Below are 17,414 nucleotides of genomic sequence, written 5' to 3'. Positions count from 1 at the left end.
ATAAAAATATTGTGGTTTTGGGACATAGAGACCCCCCCCCCCCTGATATAGTTAACACAATGCCACAGTTCGGCCTTTTATGGGGGATGCTCGAGAAGTTTTTCTCTTGTTTATTTAGTTCGTGTTTCCACCGACGTTTAAGGTAGATATCGCCTCACAGTGTCGCTCAGGCATCCGCCGGAGTTCTAACCGCGGCATCTTTACTAAACACGTCAACCATTTATTAAATTCGTGCATAGAACACAACATTTCGTTAAAACGGTGTGCAACAATAAGCATGGCTCACTGACAAGAGGAAAAAAAGTATTCCTGCGAAAAGTGCAGAGGAAAAAAAAAGCGAGAAGCTTGAAGCCAAAATGCGACAGAAGCTCTAAAAGCACGTAGCCGCGGAAGCAAGGCAAGTCTTCGACACAGTCATAGGAGCAATAAAAGAAAGCGACGTTGCAGCAGCAATGAGAACATTGAAAGTCGAAGACGCATAATTGACGTTTTTACCACCTGTTAATACGCACACGAATAAACAACGAAGACATTTGTTTGTGTACGTTGCTTATCGTCGACGTGCATATAGCGTAATAACATCTCTAATAAAGTAATCGCGAATCAACGACTCGCACGTAATAGGGGTTACATTTATAAAACTACACGTTCTAGACTACATGACAGCGTTCTACGTACTGGAACTTTACGGAAGCTTATCATTTTCTGTTATGGCAAATATTACTTATGTAGAAACATAGCCTGCTATTTCTTTCAATTATATTAGCGCACGACGTTTAATTACCTGTTTTTCCCAAAATAGAAGGTTAAAGCTTCGGTGTTAGCGCTTCACTAGCTTTCTTTCAAGGTCTAAACCACTTTTTATTAGTATATAATTACCTCGTGTAGCGCATAATCTCTGGACTTTGCCACATATCTAATGAGTACAAAAGAAGGAGAAGTTCGAGAACTATTTCAGTGCCTCACTGTTAAGTAAAATAAAAGGTAAATGCGGACACGAGGATGTTTTTTTTTCAGTGGTTAGAAGAAACTGTAGTTTTTAATGGTAGGAAACATTGCGGTTTAGAACTGGTTGATCTTTTAAAATGCGCTTCAAATGAGGGGAATGGAGAAGAAAGAAGATGTTTCTAGTCAGCGCATGTCTCCGGTTTCTGCTGTTTGTCTTTACTCACTTGCTTTGTCTTCTTAACACCGCTAGTTGCACGCTCTTGCGCCAAAAAACGTACTGACATAAAGCTTTCTGCTGCATGTCCGAGTCCCTACCGCCGCGTTCAGTGGTCGCGCACAAATGAAAGAAAAGATAAAAGACTTGTTCCGGGAGGAGTTCGGCGCGCACGTCGCGATGGCACCGGCGTCAGCGTTTCTTCGACGACTCACCATGGTAAATCCGGTTGGTGGTGCTTCCCTCGGTTGTCCTTGGGATGCCACCGCAGCAGGACAAACTTGACAGGAACCCTGGGAAACCGGGGGTGGCACCCACAAGAATCGCAACTGGGGCTCCACCACTCCGGCCCCGAATCGCTTCGCGCGCACCTCCGCACTGCCGTCGCGTCAGAGCCTCTCTTCGACTCTTCATTTTAAAAAAATTTCAATCCTTACATCGCTCAGCAAGCATGTTACATCCCTATAATGGTGCGCTATTACAATACCATTCTCCAATCCAACGACACGAACCAACTCCGAGATCTACAAGCGCGAGAACTGGGTGTCGTAAATCTTCTTTATTGTGGTAGTCTTTCGTGACAGTACTGCGGTCAGTAAGCTAACGTTGTGCCCTGTGCGAACCAACTCTATTCGCGCGACACGAACGCATTCGTTCTTATTTCTAGCGCAGTGGCGTCTACTACGGGCACAAATAAGGCGCTGAGTAGGACGGAGACGTACTGAGGTGCCTTTCGTGCTTGTCCTTGAGGATAGTTGATTGAATATGAACTTGTGGAACGTGGTAAAACTATAGCGGACCCTGCACCACTGTGCAAGGGGGTTTCAGTATCGACGACAAAGCGTTCTAAAAATGGTGTTTAATGAGTTGGTACAGCCGTTCTGACTATTTCATACGCGCCATTAAAATTCATGTCGCTTCTACAGTGCTGGGGACATCTTTATTCAGTATAGTGAATAGCAAGTCCTTCTTGCAGAATCCGGTACATCATACATTGCCGATGATAACTACACTGTCGAAGTTTACTGAAAAAGGAGAAGGATCACATCGATGCCCTGGCACTAACTCCAGACTGGAGAATACAGAGGCTTCTCATACCAAATATCACAATGTGGTTAACAGTTTTAAGCTGACAGTATCAATTGTCAAGAATCTCGTTGTTCTTTAAAAAGCTTTTGGTGCATCTATTTTTGTTCACGGATATACATTCAGATACCGAAGTCAACTTCAGCCAATAATTACAAAAATTTAAGATCTAGGCTAACAAACTAATATAACAAAGAGAAACGCTGCATTAGCCTGTGTTCTACGTTCAATCGCTCTTTGTTTTTGTAGAACGTTAGCGTAACTAACAAATTTCTACTAGCAAAGAAAAACGTGTTCTTTCGTTTAACACTACGTGCATTCTTTCTCCCCCACTGACAGCTCTCCGCTGTGATGTACCGAACTTAACTCTTACAGAACAACAAACGAATAAACTTGCTCCTATCGCCCAGCAGTGAGGTTGATCGGCGTCCGACAAGTCAAATAAATAAATAGAGAACATATCGCTTTCACTGGATCATGAAGTTTTAAATCACGCGAACGTATACCTAACCAGCGGTCCGTGACGGGTGCCCGTTCCAAAGACCATTGCAGCGCCGCACGCCATACACGTTCTGTCGTTGCCTTTGCATCAGCAGCGCTTTGTGTATCGACAGCGCAGTTAAGCAGCAAGAGGGGCGCGCTTTCGCATTGCGCAAAGGCCCTTTTCAACGCGTACAGAGCAAAAGCCAAATGCGAAAGCCAACAGTAGGGCTGCCGTTTCCGCTGGCTGCTGTCGATTTGACACACCAATGGCAGAGATAGGCGCAGAGAGTGAGTCGCTGTGCCGTGGACTGGGGTTCGGCATTGTGCACCATCGAGGAAAAAAAGAAGTGAAAGTATGTAGTGAGCATGAGGGAATCGGAAGCGATGTCTCGGCATTCACGATACCCACGGAGTTGGGCGAAAAGAAAAAAGAGAAAGGGAAATGAAAAGAGTAAGCAGATTGTGTGACAGCGTGATCGAGAGAGGCAGTGCGCGTGGCGGTGCAGAGGGTAGCGTGAGCTACGTCGGAGACCGGCAATGTGGCAGCGTTCAAAGCAGTGAAAGAAGTAGAAGATGGAAAGAAGAAAAGAAAATGATAAAAAGAAGAGAAAGACAGAGAACGCTATGGAAGAAAGAAAGGACGTAATAAAAAGAGTGAGAAGTTGATAAAGCCTAGCTGTACACACGTTCATACGCGAAGCATATGCGTGAGAAGAGGGTCTGCAATAACGCCGAGTCAGGAAGACGTCGGGGAGATAAAGAGGCTCGTTTTACGAGGCAATAAGAAGCGAAGCTGGAGACAGGAAAAGATACGGGAAGCCGACCGTAGCAGAACGGATTAAAAGGTACGGCACGCAAGACGTAGATATAAATAGCGTTAGAATTTATCTTCAAAACACTTCCCTGGCTGTTCTTTTCCTAACGGCACCATGTTTTTCAATAAACAATGTGAAAAGAAACGACTGGGAAGTGTGCTACGATGATTTCTTCTATATACGACGTGTGTGTCATGGGACTTACATAATCGATAGCACAGAGATGTAATGTTACACCTGAATAAAACCTTAACCTTATGCGAAGGTTGCTGCTTTTCCCCCCACAGTTTTGTGAACCTATTAGAAGCTGGTTTCAAGAGCTCAGGAATCGCGTGCATGAATTCTATTATTTTCTCGTCCGAAAAGCGCCACCAAATATTTTGGCAATGGGGGAGAGGGCAGGTCTAGCGCTTAACTGGAAAATAACGAGCGCCTAGATATTCACAATCGTATACACAGCACATGTAATGAAAATAGGTAGATAGATACATTAACAAAGACAAGAAATTGAAAGAGAAAAGATGAGAAAGGAAAGATATTGCCCGCCCCTGCAAAGACGTCCCCCTTCGTGCACAAAAGCGTCGAAAAAAGTCACCGTGCATGTTGTATACGTTAATTTCTTACCGTGGCCAGGGTGCCTCTAGCGAAGCGAGTGTACAGAATTACAAGCAATTTCTGTTTTTAAAAGAAAGTTTGGTGAACTGCCCAAAATAAAGAATGCCACATGCTTGCAGTGAAGTGAAATAAACCAGAGAGAGAGAGAGAGAGAGAAAGATAGAGAGAGAGAGAAAATTGTCATTGCTTGAAGTGAGTCAGCTCTCTTGTATACTCGGTTTCACAATCAGCTAGCACTGGAGTGGATGCCAAAGCCGAACTAAATTAATACTGTAAAGACGCATATATCCTTGCACCGCTTATGCTCCAGTGACATCTCAGTGCAACATTGTTGCATAACGCTTAAGTTTACATGCCTTTTCACGATAGCACGGGCGCTGGAGCTGGCCAATCAGGAGTGCTATCGCATAAACGCGGTGTTTGGCAGGTTTTTTTTTTAATGTGGCAGCAGATTTCGTAGCTTGCAATCTAGTACAAAGTTACTGCAAATCGTTGTAACATCTACGATAATGTGGCACTCATGCAAAGCCATAGCATCTTCCATCAGTCGGGTACGCAGTCGTAAAACTTCACGCGTTCGTACGCATTGTGACGTGCATCACAGCGCCGCATGGTGGCTTCCACTCCAGTGTGACGTAGTTGCGAGACAGAGTATGTAAAAGATTGGAGTTTGCAAGGCAGTGCACGCTCAGTACGCAACGTGTAATTGTGAACGTGACAATTGTGCACGCATGAGGTAAGTGGTGGCTCTACACTGTCGCATTTTGTTTCTTTCAATGAGAACTGGTGAGCCCATGCGGCGCAGTAACAGCATGGCGACATCATGACAGACTTCGAGGAAGTAAGATACAGAAGAAAGATCTATCGAAGTAATCAGTAGGCTGATACAACAAAAGCATATATAATAAAGAAATGGGACGTTATGAACGGAACAAAAGAATATTGGCTAAACAAGTAAAAAAGTGAACAACGATCTTTTTAGACTTTATACTCTCCCTAAAGCAGTTGCGCGGGCATGTGAACAATATGTATGGACATTCATATTCTTTTTTCAAAGAGCCGTACGCTAGATATCACCTACAATATAAAAATTTAACGTAGGCAGGATATGAGGAAATGAAACTGACAAAAATATACTGGAGTTGAACATTTACTCCCACAAACAATGAATGGTATTGCGATGTAAATGGTTAATGCCACTATAGCTGTCGTTGTAATAGTTCAAACCAAACTGACTCACTTCATGACGCATACTCGCCGAAAGGAGGCGAGAAAATGGGAGAGCAGTCACCAAGGCATAAAATAAATACACAAACACAAAAAATGAAAACGACACAAGAGTAACAAGGCAGAAAATACAACGAGACCGTAAAGAGTAGAAGAAAAGAGGTAAGAGCGTTCACTTACGACCGTCTTGACAATGGATACTTCAGGACTGGCTAGCAAGGGCTCAGAGCTTGGCTCGTTGGAAGAAGCAGCGGCGCATCTCTGCCTGTGTTGCTCTGCAAGTTTTGCCAGCTGCTGACAGCGGGTTTTCCTCATGGTGATTCTCTTGCCGAGATATCCTACCGTGGCGTACTCCAGGAGCGAGGCAAACACCATTACGAAACAAGTCCCCAGGTAGATGTCGATACTCTTCACGTACGAGATTTTAGGCAGTGCTGCGTTGGTACTGGACATGAGTGTGGTCATGGTGAGCACTGTGGTCACGCCCAGGGAGACGCGAGCTGGTGTAGCGTTACGGTGGAGCCAAAAGGAGACCCACGAAATAACCACGATCAAACTGGCGGGGATGTAGATCTGGATCAGGTAATAACCCATGGAACGGACGAACCGTATTTCGCAAACCAGCCGGGAGTAGTTTCCTACAACGACAGCGGAAGAGGAAGGACAAGGGCGGATGTGAGAGGGGGAAGTGGGGGGAAGGGGAAACCATGTTTTACTGGTCGTCGCATGCACAACGCGGGGGCGCACCCGCGCCGCGGCGCTACATGTCGCGAGAAACCTACGCGAAGTCTGCCGGCTGCAGCGGCGGTGGCGACACTGTCCCCTCCCCTCGCATTTCTCTGTGATCTTGCATTGCCTTTTTGCTCTTAGTCTCCGATTGAGCCGAAAGAATCGCATTGGCTTCTCTCAAAGAACGCTTTTACGCCAAGGTTGAGACATCAGGCACTCCGCCATCAGGCTCTGACGTGGGCACACAAACACATACATACACGCACACAAAGCCTTTCGTCGTCGTTGCTCGAAGCTGTGCTCTCGTCCAACAGCTGAGGCGTGTGCCGTGCAAACTTAGCACAGCCACTCGAAGCTCCGATGGCTATGAGGTCGAAAAGAAAGAATATCACTCTTTTTTTAGTTGGTAGCTCTCACCCTAAAAGCAAGTGTTTGGCTTGGCATAGCTGGTACAGATTGTCAGCTGGCTTACACACTGTTGCCACTACAAGCGATCTAAAACTACAGCTTGACGACGTTGGAAGGTACAGGCGAGGGATCTCGCCAGAATGGGCGAACTGTGACGGTAGGAGTGAATGGAAAGCGCGCAGTGGGTGCTGTGCATTAGCTAACGAACTGCACGTGGTGGCATCTACGCCTGCTGGTAGACGGGAGCATGCAGCTGGTGACCAGTACAATGTCATGTCGCAAAACAGCAGCTACACGACTATCCCAGTACGGTGCGAAACTTGGAGCGCGGCGTTGGGCAGGGAGCTTATTAGCCAAAGTGCTCGTACTGGGAGAGTGTGTAGATGCTCGTCTCTCAACATGAAAGAACATGGGCAAGGTGTATGCAGCAGAGACAGTGAACACAGCGCTATACAGCGCTTGAAGTTCTTAATGGTCTTTATGGGTTATTAAACGCAACAAAAAATGAAGAAAGGTGTGACTACTACATGAACGCATTCCTTAAAACAGCCATGGCAGCAATAGTTTCTCCAAAGACAGTAGCGCAATGTTCTCAGCCTTATACATTATCTTTGCCAAGCTCATTGCTCAAAACGAATGCTAATACTGATGACATGATGTTAATAACAAATATGTGAAAACCACGTCTCGGCTTTTGTTATTTTTTCTGCCTATACATTAAAACTGATTCGACCGTACGAAGCTCGCGATATTTAATCATTGGAGTAACAAATATAATCAGACTGAGTGGAAGGAACAACACTGATACGCAGGGCCTGCTGTTGCGCTGAAACAGGAAGCGGTAACCATATGTGTCTTCTTTGGCATGAAGACGCAACGATCATTGCTGTATCCTTGTGTTGCATTGAGGATATTTTTTATTAGGTTTAGTGGCTCTAAGACATAAACAATGTAAACTGATACACCTCAAAGAGCACCAAGATAAAATAGAAGAGTTCCTATTGATGGTACAGTAGTCATCGTCTTTACCGCCCTCTTTATTTGATGAAAGAATGCGTGATGTGTTTCCATATGGGAGACGCCATGTTATTGAAAGAACCGGAGCCTACGCACTTAACTATATTATGACACATGGGTCTACACAGAAGAATAATGACTGCTACCGTACTCTCAACACGCCACATCAAAGTAGGCTACCATTAGAATGCGCGCTCGAAACGTGCACCTCAGAAATTTCTCAAACGTATTCGTGCATGAAAAACAATTTCTGTGCCCAATATAGATAATGGTAGGTTGATATATTGTTATTGTTTCTAAGACTCATGGTCTTGCAAGCGCCAGGCTGATTATTCGAGCAGAAAGGACGGCGTTCAGGTAGGAATCACTGCTTTTTATACCAAGAAACACTATGCAGCGAAAATGATAACCCGATTTACATGCAGGTATAGTAATACTGTGAATGTAAATCTGAGCTTAAGCAATAAATGCACAAGGCAATGTACAATGGTTTGTCAAGTGCTCACCCCGGCAGAAGGTGCAACACCAACAACGCTCTTCAATTCTAATAAACATGACGATTACAATATGAACATTCGCTGGTATCATCCCCTGAAGAGTTGTAAAAAAACAAAAAAAAAGCGAAAAACAAACAAACAAACGAGCGTACGTTTTTTGGCGATAAGAAATGATGAAAAGTGGTGACGTTAGTTTCACCTGGTGTTTGCTGCGTTAGCATGAGGTTATGTTTCTAACAACCACCTATGCAGTATACAAAATATTAGAAACATGCACTGCATGGCACATTTCGTTGCCCTCAAGTCGAGCCAGCGCTTTCCTTGTGGTTTGCAGTACAATATTTCAACCAGTCTTTACACAGCATTGCCCAGACATAGCCTCGAAGAGCTGTCAACTTAAGTATGACAGATCATCCTCTATTGAAATTAATTCGAAGAATATACTAGTTGATTCTGCCTTGATTTTCACTTGTGATTTTGTGGTATACGTGATGAGAATAGCGATACTCTAGAAGTTGTTAACGATGTTCCTTTCCGCTTTTGATGATCCACAGCCTTCAAAACGCGTTGTCTACCTTAAATAGACAGGCGTTAAGTGACGAAAGCACAGGGGCATAAGTGCTACTTGCCCGCAGATGATAAAGTGATTAGTTCGAACACTTTCTTTGGCCTGCCTGAATGAACTGCTGCTACAGGGGTAGTTCAGGCATGAATAAAGTGGCCCTGTTCTGCGAGCGCGCACACGCACTTATTTCTACACGCGACAATTGCGCATTCAAACTTCTCCCCGTATGATTGTAGGCTCGCGAGTTAGCAGCTATAGGGGCAGGTATTTTGGCGCTTGAAATATCAATCCTGTCACCACTCGCTCAACTCTGCTCTGATTCGTTCGTTGACTCGCTGGCGGAATAACTTATTGTATTGATCAACGGTTACATTTCCAGTCACTGTTACAGCTAATTAGGGGACACCCAGTGACAGCCGGTCTAGGAGCGGCACATCCAAGTTAACACGCATTGAACTCCCGCTCTAAATTACGAGCCGCGAGGCGCGATGGGCTAAACACCGATCACTTCTGACCGGAAGAGTTCACGCGAGCCCATTCTACCACGAAACAGGGAAGACAAGTCACGCTCAGCTAAGTTCGGCCCATAGCGGCGATCGATTGATTGGCTGAAGAACTGGTCAGGCACTGTTGCCGAGCCGGCGGGCATGCACTGATTTGCGTTCGACGTTTCCACTCCACTACGCACGACTACACGCCGAGACCGAACGCCATATTGCGCCAGAGGCGGCCCCTCGGAGGTGGCGGAGCGCGCGCGTGCTCTCGCTGGCTGTGCAGGAAATAACCAGGCTCATCAGGTGTAGCCGTCCAGGGGCAATGTCGTGCCCTCTACTTTACTATCCCTAAACGGGAATCTGCCTGGACAAATGAGTTTGCCAATCGATGCATCGTTCTAGGCACCGCCAAGGACCGGAAGGAAGCGCTGGCTCTGTGGGCGCTGCTGATGCCCAACGGGTGCAGCCATCCACCAATACCCACCCCCTTTCTCCTCCGAGAAAAAAAAGAAAGGTGAAGGGAGGCTAAACGGGAGCGCCCGTGTCAGGAGTCGATAGATGAAGATTCGGGAAAGCCAGGAAGAAATGAGGGAGGAAGTGACCTTTCTCGTTCTTCCGTGTTTGTTTTGTATTTTTTTTTCTACGCGGCGGTGCTTTGCTGCCAGACGTGCACGCTTGGGGAAACGGGAAAGGTGGATATTTTGGTGAGTGTGCAGCGTAAGAGCCGGCCTGTGATTGGGACTTGCCTGTCGTTAGGGCAACCTCTTTGGCTTTTTGGACGTGACCGAGGACTTTGAACTGCGGCAACTCTACCTCCTTGGCGATTCGGACGGACGTGTCGCCGTCCGACCACCGGTAGCGGATGTCTTTCATGGTGTAACCAACTGCGAGAAAAGGAAAAGAAAAAAGATGTTAGAAAACAGACAGAGATACAGGACCGCGTACATGATCAACTTTTCTGGCTGCAGTTAAGTATAATAGGCACTATACGTATAAACAAACAGTGATCGTCCCTCACTTATGATTACTATAACAAAGCTTTGCTTGTTATAGCTGTAAGAATGTGGCCAGAATAATACGTAACACTGAGTGCTATTAACTTTGTACCGCCATGAGCGCTGGAATATCAGCGAACTAGTGCCACAAAGACTGCCTGCGTGTTTTCTTCGTTTCCCTGTAGATTGCCATAGTTGATCCGACTTCACAGGCCCTTAGAGCTTGATGTTTCACACATTTGCATATATTTCAGAGTAAATTATTAGATGCGAAGTATCTTATGGCGGAGTTCAATACGGTGGTGGTGGTGGTGTGCGGCGTGACCACCCTTACTGCGCATGCGCATACCCTCTCCACTTCTCCTCTCCACCTTACCTTTCCACTTTCCCTCTCCCCTCCCCCTTTCCACTCTTCCTCTTAAACGCGGGCTAGACATGCCGAGATTCTCTCCTGCGCAACGCCGCGATGAGCACCAGCGCATGCGCGTCCCCTCCCCCTCTCTCTCCTACGCTGCCCTCTCTCGCACGCCTGCCGACTGCGTTCCCCGCTCGCCCTGTGAGAATTAACGGCCAGGCTAGAGAGAAGACAGGACGCGCGTAGCGTTCCTCTTCGCGTTCCATGACGCGAGGTCGGTAGCATGCCCAAAGAATGCCAACGGAACGCGATCGTGCAAGTGCTCCGGCTTCGCATCGCCTCATGATCCCCTTTAGCGGGAAATGGTGTAATTTTTTTGCTTTCAAAGATAATCAAATTGTCTGTTCGCCATTGTTGCTCCAAGATTTAGCGAACGCCGTGATTTGACTAACTTCGTTTCGTCGTAAAAGGGACACGGCATGGAATGCTTGAGGTGCAGCGTCCCATCATACGTGGCTCATCGTGAGATCGGCAACAGCTGACACAAAAAAAATATTGGTGATGTGCAATGCGTTGCCAAGAAGCCACTTTGCATCTTTATAAAGATTCGGACGCAGTTTTTACGTCTCCCTTTGTCTTTACTTCGCGCTTGGAGGCGGACGTCTACCCCAGCAGGTTAGTTTTTTAGTTACGCGCCGACCTTGCGCGTATGTTAACCACGTCCGCATTTCATCCTTGTAGATCATAAAGTGTTTGAGAGAGAGAGAGAGAGAGATAGAGAAAGAAAAAGAGAGACCAATAGAATGAACGCGAGCCTCCTGGCACGACCTTTTCAGAACATAGAAAAACAAAGTGCGTATTTCGCAAGCATCTCACCTTCCATCGCGTACATATCTCTCCCGAGCCTTCGGGGCACTGTTCCCATCTATACATACTGTGCATGCGAGGCATGTGCGGCTACATAAATTGCACGACAGTGACCAGAGGCGCTGCTGGTGACGCCTTCTTTTGTGTAAAGGGAGACGAGGTTATGGAAAAAAATGGAAGAAAGAACGGAGACACGGGAGAACCGAGCTGGCACATTCTGACCAACTGTGACCACGCACCACTCCTCGCCACTCCCTCCCCTTTTCATTTTTCGGGCCATCGTCGACGTCCTCGATCAGCGTGCCAGGGTCTTCTTCTCATTCATGGCGAAGCAGAGGACCCTGTAGCCAATTCAGAGCAGGGAACCACAAGCGCATGTAGAGTTCGTCCCTCCGGGCGATGTGATGCGAAACAGCTAGCTATAGCAAAACGCCGTGCCTTCGCCCTTGCTGGAAGAGCAAGAAGGAAAGAAGCGCTCTGACACAGGAGCGCGCGCACGATCAGTCAAGGGAGGTTCGCCGCCATACAAGAAGCTGCGTGAAACCACCACCACCACCGCGGCTGTCGTCGCTATATGGCGAGTTTGCTCAGCGCGGCCGCGTCCCGCCGCAATATTTGCGCCGGGGCAAAACATGATTTTCCTGCTCCCTTCGACTTTTATTTTCCTGGCTTTCTTCGTTCCCCGTGGTGCTCGCGCGAGCGGCGTACACTCGGGAGACTCTCAGGAAGCCCGACCGACCTCCTCGCTCTCCTCCTTACTGCTGTACCCTTTATTCTCGGTACGGTGCTTTCTTCTTTCTCGTCTTTCGCGCCTATGCTCCTATTTTACTCCTTTTCGCGCAGGTTTTTGACAACGCGGTCTAGATTGCGTCGTAACGCTCGCCCCATCGCCCCCGCGTCATCTCTCCCATACTTCTCATTCCTGCTTGCTTGCTTCTTTGCAAAACAATATTCGGTGACTTTCTGCACTGCACCTCTTCGATGACAGCTTCTTTCTTTCTTTCTTTCTTTCTTTCTTTCTTTCTTTCTTTCTTTCTTTCTTTCTTTCTTTCTTTCTTTCTTTCTTTCTTTCTTTCTTTCTTTCTTTCTTTCTTTCTTTCTTTCTTTCTTTCTTTCTTTCTTTCTTTCTTTCTTTCTTTCTTTCTTTGACACGAAAGGGTTTTATGCCGAGGTCCACCACGGCTCCACTGACGTATTTCCTTCACGGATATGACGTTGTAAAATATAAAGACTAACAGTGGACAAAGAAAAAAACCACAAGAAAAAGCTCTGTCAGGCCATGGTCGGCACGTTCTTCGCAATGCTAACGGCGAGCTATTTATATAAACCATTTGTCGGTGGCTGTACTCAGAGATCGACGTTACAGCGTGTTTTCGTTATCACTAGCGAGATGGTGCGAAGGGCTAAAAAAGCGTAAGAAGAGCGCGCTTTAAAGGTCGTCGCCGTTGCGACGAGCGCCCACCTCTACAGGGCGTGGTCGCTCGTGCGTGCGTTTATCTCGTGATCGCGGTAGTTCGTACGTCTTGCGTTCAGAGCTCGAAGGTCACTTGGCTCACTACAGCGGCCGCTTTTGCGAAAGGAGCGCGGTGCTCACGCAGAAATCAGTTACAAAGGTGACATTTCGCTCTCATCCTGTGTATGTTCGTTCCATGCGTCCTTTCTCTTGAGCAGCGCATTGCAAGTTTCAAGCTGCTTGCCGTTCTTCGCGTGACATTACAATTTGTTGCTGTAGTATTCATTCCTTCGCCCTTGGGGCGAAAGAATGCACAACAAACGCTCAACTGCGTCTATGAATGAAGACACGTTTCACTTTCGTGCTTTACGGATTCCTATGACAGAGGGATCAGCCATGTTTTTCTTTCTTTCTTTCTTTCTTTCTTTCTTTCTTTCTTTCTTTCTTTCTTTCTTTCTTTCTTTCTTTCTTTCTTTCTTTCTTTCTTTCTTTCTTTCTTTCTTTCTTTCTTTCTTTCTTTCTTTCTTTCTTTCTTTCTTTCTTTCTTTCTTTCTTTCTTTTAGCAATGAGCAAGGATGTGGAACACGCAAAGCGTAGACACAAGTTGAACCGCCTCGTTTCCTGGGAACGAGAAGTCTCGTATTTCCCCGCGAATTCACTTCCCCGACTCTGCGCGTTTCCTTATCTCCTTCCCCAGCATCATTCACTTATTCAGCTAGGCGAAGGTTGACTGATTTTTTCTCGGAAGCCGAATTAAGGAATAGATTCAAAGATGCGTTGTTTCCTACACAAAGAAGCTAAGGTAAGGAAAAAAAAAAGAACAACACACGTCGAGTTCCACGATTGCCGGTGTGCATAGGAAAGAGCAACAAGCGCCTTGGAAGATTTGTTTTGGCTTCACCGCCGCGAGAAAACCTAATTTTCTTCGCGAGCGCTTTTCTGACTTCGCGTGGCGTGTTGAGCTACAGCTTGTGCCTGAGTTTGTCTTACAAAGAGCATGAATCATTCCTCAACGAGGAGAAGTCGTGTTATTTATTCATGTACTAAATCATGGGGTTGTACGTGCTGAAGAGGTCAGTCACTAAACAACCGAAGGAAAAATAAGTAAGAAGACAGCTACGTTGAATGCGAAGAACACGTTGAAGTTCTTTACTTTTGCAGCAGTAGTCATCTGTTACGGATATTCTCGAATACATCAGTGAGCCCTCATAATGATGCATTTGCCTTTTACGGCACTGAAATTTTTCGCGCAGGTAAGTTCAAGCGTAGTTACACGCAGCAGCATGAACGCAATTCGTGTTAAACCTATAAAGCCTTTTATACGAACCTTTTACACAAGACTCGTTAAGCACGTTAAATGAGGGCCGTATTTGTAGGGATCATTCTTTTCTGACTCTGGGAATTTGATTGGTATCTGTTCCACTTAGGGAAGTATTCTAGCAGTAGGTTAACTGATAAGCAGTAGGCTGACTACACTTAGCCCATCTTAGCGCACCCCATCAGTGGAGTTTAGTGTAGCTCGTCACTGCTCAAAAAGACGGCTCGAGACGGTTAGACAACACGACGCGCGCAGCGAGCTAGCACAGGACACCAGCCCGAGGCTTGTGAGCCCACCCACGCAAGGTGGCGCGCCGGGGCGACCACTTCCGATCACAACAACCCGATAAGGGTCTGCCGATCAACCCAAGCATAATCTAAGTCCACATCACTTAACGGTTTCAAGCGGAGTCTGTACCCACGGTTACAGCATTCCCAGTGTTAAACGCGAAACCACCATATGTCGTTCACTCTATCGCGTGGTGCGCATAGGCGCTCGTGCGCTTCGAGCAAAAAACTTGCTCTCTGTAATGAGTCCGGTACACTCGAACAGTTTCGAAACCACTGTGAGGGTTACTGGTTTACATGTTGGATACGTTCTATAACAGGTGCCCCATTTTCACATTCCTGATCTGAAGAATTCGTATCCTGCATTGCGTAATTTGGTGCCAAAACTTGCTTATTTATTCTAATAAATTAAAGCAAAAGTAATGAAGCCACGCGCCTTAAAACAAAGGCCACTTCTATAGTATTTTCTAACGAACGCCGGGTTTCCATCGACCAAGCAACTGCGCATGGGACGGCACGTCCACGGAACAAAAATAAGAGGCTACCTCTTCTGCTTTACTCTATCTGGTACGGCCATTTGTCTCTCCCTTCTTTTCAAAAGGTTCGGCTCCGAAACAATGTACTAAAGGAACGGCCATGCTCGGCGATAATGAGCTGACCTCGCGAATGTCGGGGTTTTTCGCTAACGCTCGACCCACGAGTGGGCCACGCAATCTGCCACGTGCCGGCTTACGACGAGCGCAGTACCGCGCTTGATTATGCGTCCTACCAGAAAAAAAGACAAAAAAAACACGATGCCTCTCCCTTGTTTCGGCATTCACTTTCCTGCTCACGCGCTTCGTATTTGTATTTCGTGAAAGAGGCGAATCCAATGAGCGTGTTATGCGCCTGGCGTGCACGCATGCCATAGCCAGTTTCTAATCAGTGCACCGTGATGTGTTGTTCTTGTAGGACGTGGATGCAATCCTGTCCCGCGACTAGGATACCGAGGCCTGCCGTATCATCTCGTAATTACATGACGGTATGTATATCTTTTCTTACTTTATTTTCTCTTAGGCTCCTAGCCGTTTTCATTAGACTGTGTAGGTGGGACAGGGAACACAAGATGCCGTGTTTGGAAGGCCGTAATGGGAAAGAGGATTAATTTCGGGAAAATTAATTTCAGGACGCCGGGATAACATGCCAATGTAGGCGCTGTTGTTAAACTAGACTGAGATTTACACAGGAACAATGCAATGAGGAATAGCTGGTATCGTACGTTAGTTCTATTTTGAACACGTATACGCGAGTCAAATATTATCTCTGTCAAATATTATCTGTTTAGTAACTATCACTTGGTGGTCTCTCACTAAAGCTTTTGTCACACTTTTCCTGACTCATCATGAAGGCTGACTATAAGGAGACCTGATCTGCTTTGGTCGCACCTGCGTTGCCATAGAGAGACAGAGACTGAGAGTGCTTCGGTTACTCCGCCGTTTATTGCATAAAGCAAATAAGTAATAGAAAACCCCATTAAACAAATTAAAACTCACAGAGACCCTTATACAATCTCCTAAGACGACTTGAGGGCAAAAACCATCTTTTTCTTATCATTCGATGTATTGATCCTCGCCCCTCCGCCTCCAAAAGCTGTCTGACCCTAACGTGGTTTTGCACTGCCTCCAGGATCTGAGGCATGAGAAGTTTTCATCACCTCACATGGTTTTGCACAGCCTCCATGATCGGCCCACCTTTGACCAAGCGACGATGTCCAGCAGTGACTCACATGTGATGTCATGTTGTGACGCCACTATGACGTAACAAATTCTTGCGATCCCTTAGACAGCATGTGCGTCACCATGTGACGTCATCATGATGTCACATGGTGACGTCACTGACGGCCATGTTAATGGCGGTCATGTGAATTGTGGTATGCCGAGTGCACACGCACATTCACTTGAGTATCGTGTGCCTTTTGACAGACTTTTACTACTGAGTTGTTTTTTGCCTCATTAATGTTGACGCCGACGCCGGTCTCGCGAAGTGTAGTGAGATCTCGCCAGATATAGAAGACGCCAGAATTCAATTCACGCGTTTGATAAGACATCTAATTATTTCGCAATAATAAAAAAAAGATAACGTGTCACATTAAAAAAGATAGGTGGTTTTTGGCATAGAGTACGCCAAGCTTTGCGTTTCCCACCACAGCGCATGCGTCATACGCGATCCTTCTGGATACCTCCGCTTTGCGAAAATAGCTGTTCGCACCCAACGAACGCTAACGCTACGAACCCTATTCTAAACATGTCTAATGACTTTCCGTTGGCAGAATGGCGTGAAATAGAAGTAGAGCTGCTTCTTTTGAGTCGTGTTTAGGACGAACAGTAAACTATACTCGGGGACAACTTTCTGTGGCAATGAAGGGAAAGCTACAGAGCCACAATGCACGTATCCTACCGCTAATGAATGTAGTCCCACAATTGCGTCCGTAATTCTGCGTGAGATGTATAAAATACTCCATCATTTTCTGCATGTAGCTTTTTGAGACGGAACGCAGCGCACACAAGCGAGATATTTGTATTTATTTTACTTTATACGTTGTCACTTTGCGCTTTTGCGTGCTTGAAAAAGTCGCGCCTTTTACCCGTACCCTAGACGCTAAGCAGCGTTTGCGTCGAAATGCAACGCTAGCCATCACTTTCCACGGCGTTACGAGACGCGCGCCAAACCGGACTACTTCGCGTAGCAGTACATGTGCAGGCGCTCCGCCCCCGTCGCTTTCCTTTCATTGCCACAGAAAGTTGTCGCCGAGTATACTTTTAGGGTGCCGCGTACTCCACCATAGGAGAGCAGCGAGCTGTCTTCTTGGCATAAATATGTGCGCACTCGGACGAACAGTCCATGGAGCCGAGTATATAAAAGCACTCTAAACATATGCCACACTGAAACGCCCCCTTCTTTCTCTGAGTTGGTCGCAAAATTTGCATGTATATGTTTAAGAAACTGCGCGAGCAACCAGACCACATTTATCTCACGACGATTATCTTCAACATTTCTTCATA

General features: G+C 46.4%; 1 protein-coding gene across 3 annotated transcripts in view; it reads right to left on the bottom strand.

Annotated features, from left to right (window-relative positions):
• The window catches only part of LOC119382980 (gamma-aminobutyric acid receptor subunit beta), a 213,248-nt gene that overhangs the window by 23,422 nt on the left and 172,412 nt on the right, over window positions 1–17,414 (bottom strand). For 2 of the 3 annotated variants that reach the window (XM_037650925.2, XM_037650926.2), the window contains exons 6-8: window positions 9,845–9,982; window positions 5,569–6,026; window positions 1,378–1,455 (exon numbers count right to left, since the gene is read on the bottom strand). In XM_037650925.2, coding sequence (XP_037506853.1) covers window positions 1,378–1,455; window positions 5,569–6,026; window positions 9,845–9,982 — 674 coding nt within the window. The remainder of the gene's footprint in view (window positions 1–1,377; window positions 1,456–5,568; window positions 6,027–9,844; window positions 9,983–17,414) is intronic. The other variant, XM_037650927.2, reaches the window with a different exon arrangement.

Source organism: Rhipicephalus sanguineus, chromosome 2, assembly GCF_013339695.2.
Source record: "Rhipicephalus sanguineus isolate Rsan-2018 chromosome 2, BIME_Rsan_1.4, whole genome shotgun sequence".
NCBI classification, from domain to species: Eukaryota; Metazoa; Arthropoda; class Arachnida; order Ixodida; family Ixodidae; genus Rhipicephalus; species Rhipicephalus sanguineus.
This window is presented reverse-complemented; position numbering and strand designations above follow the sequence as displayed.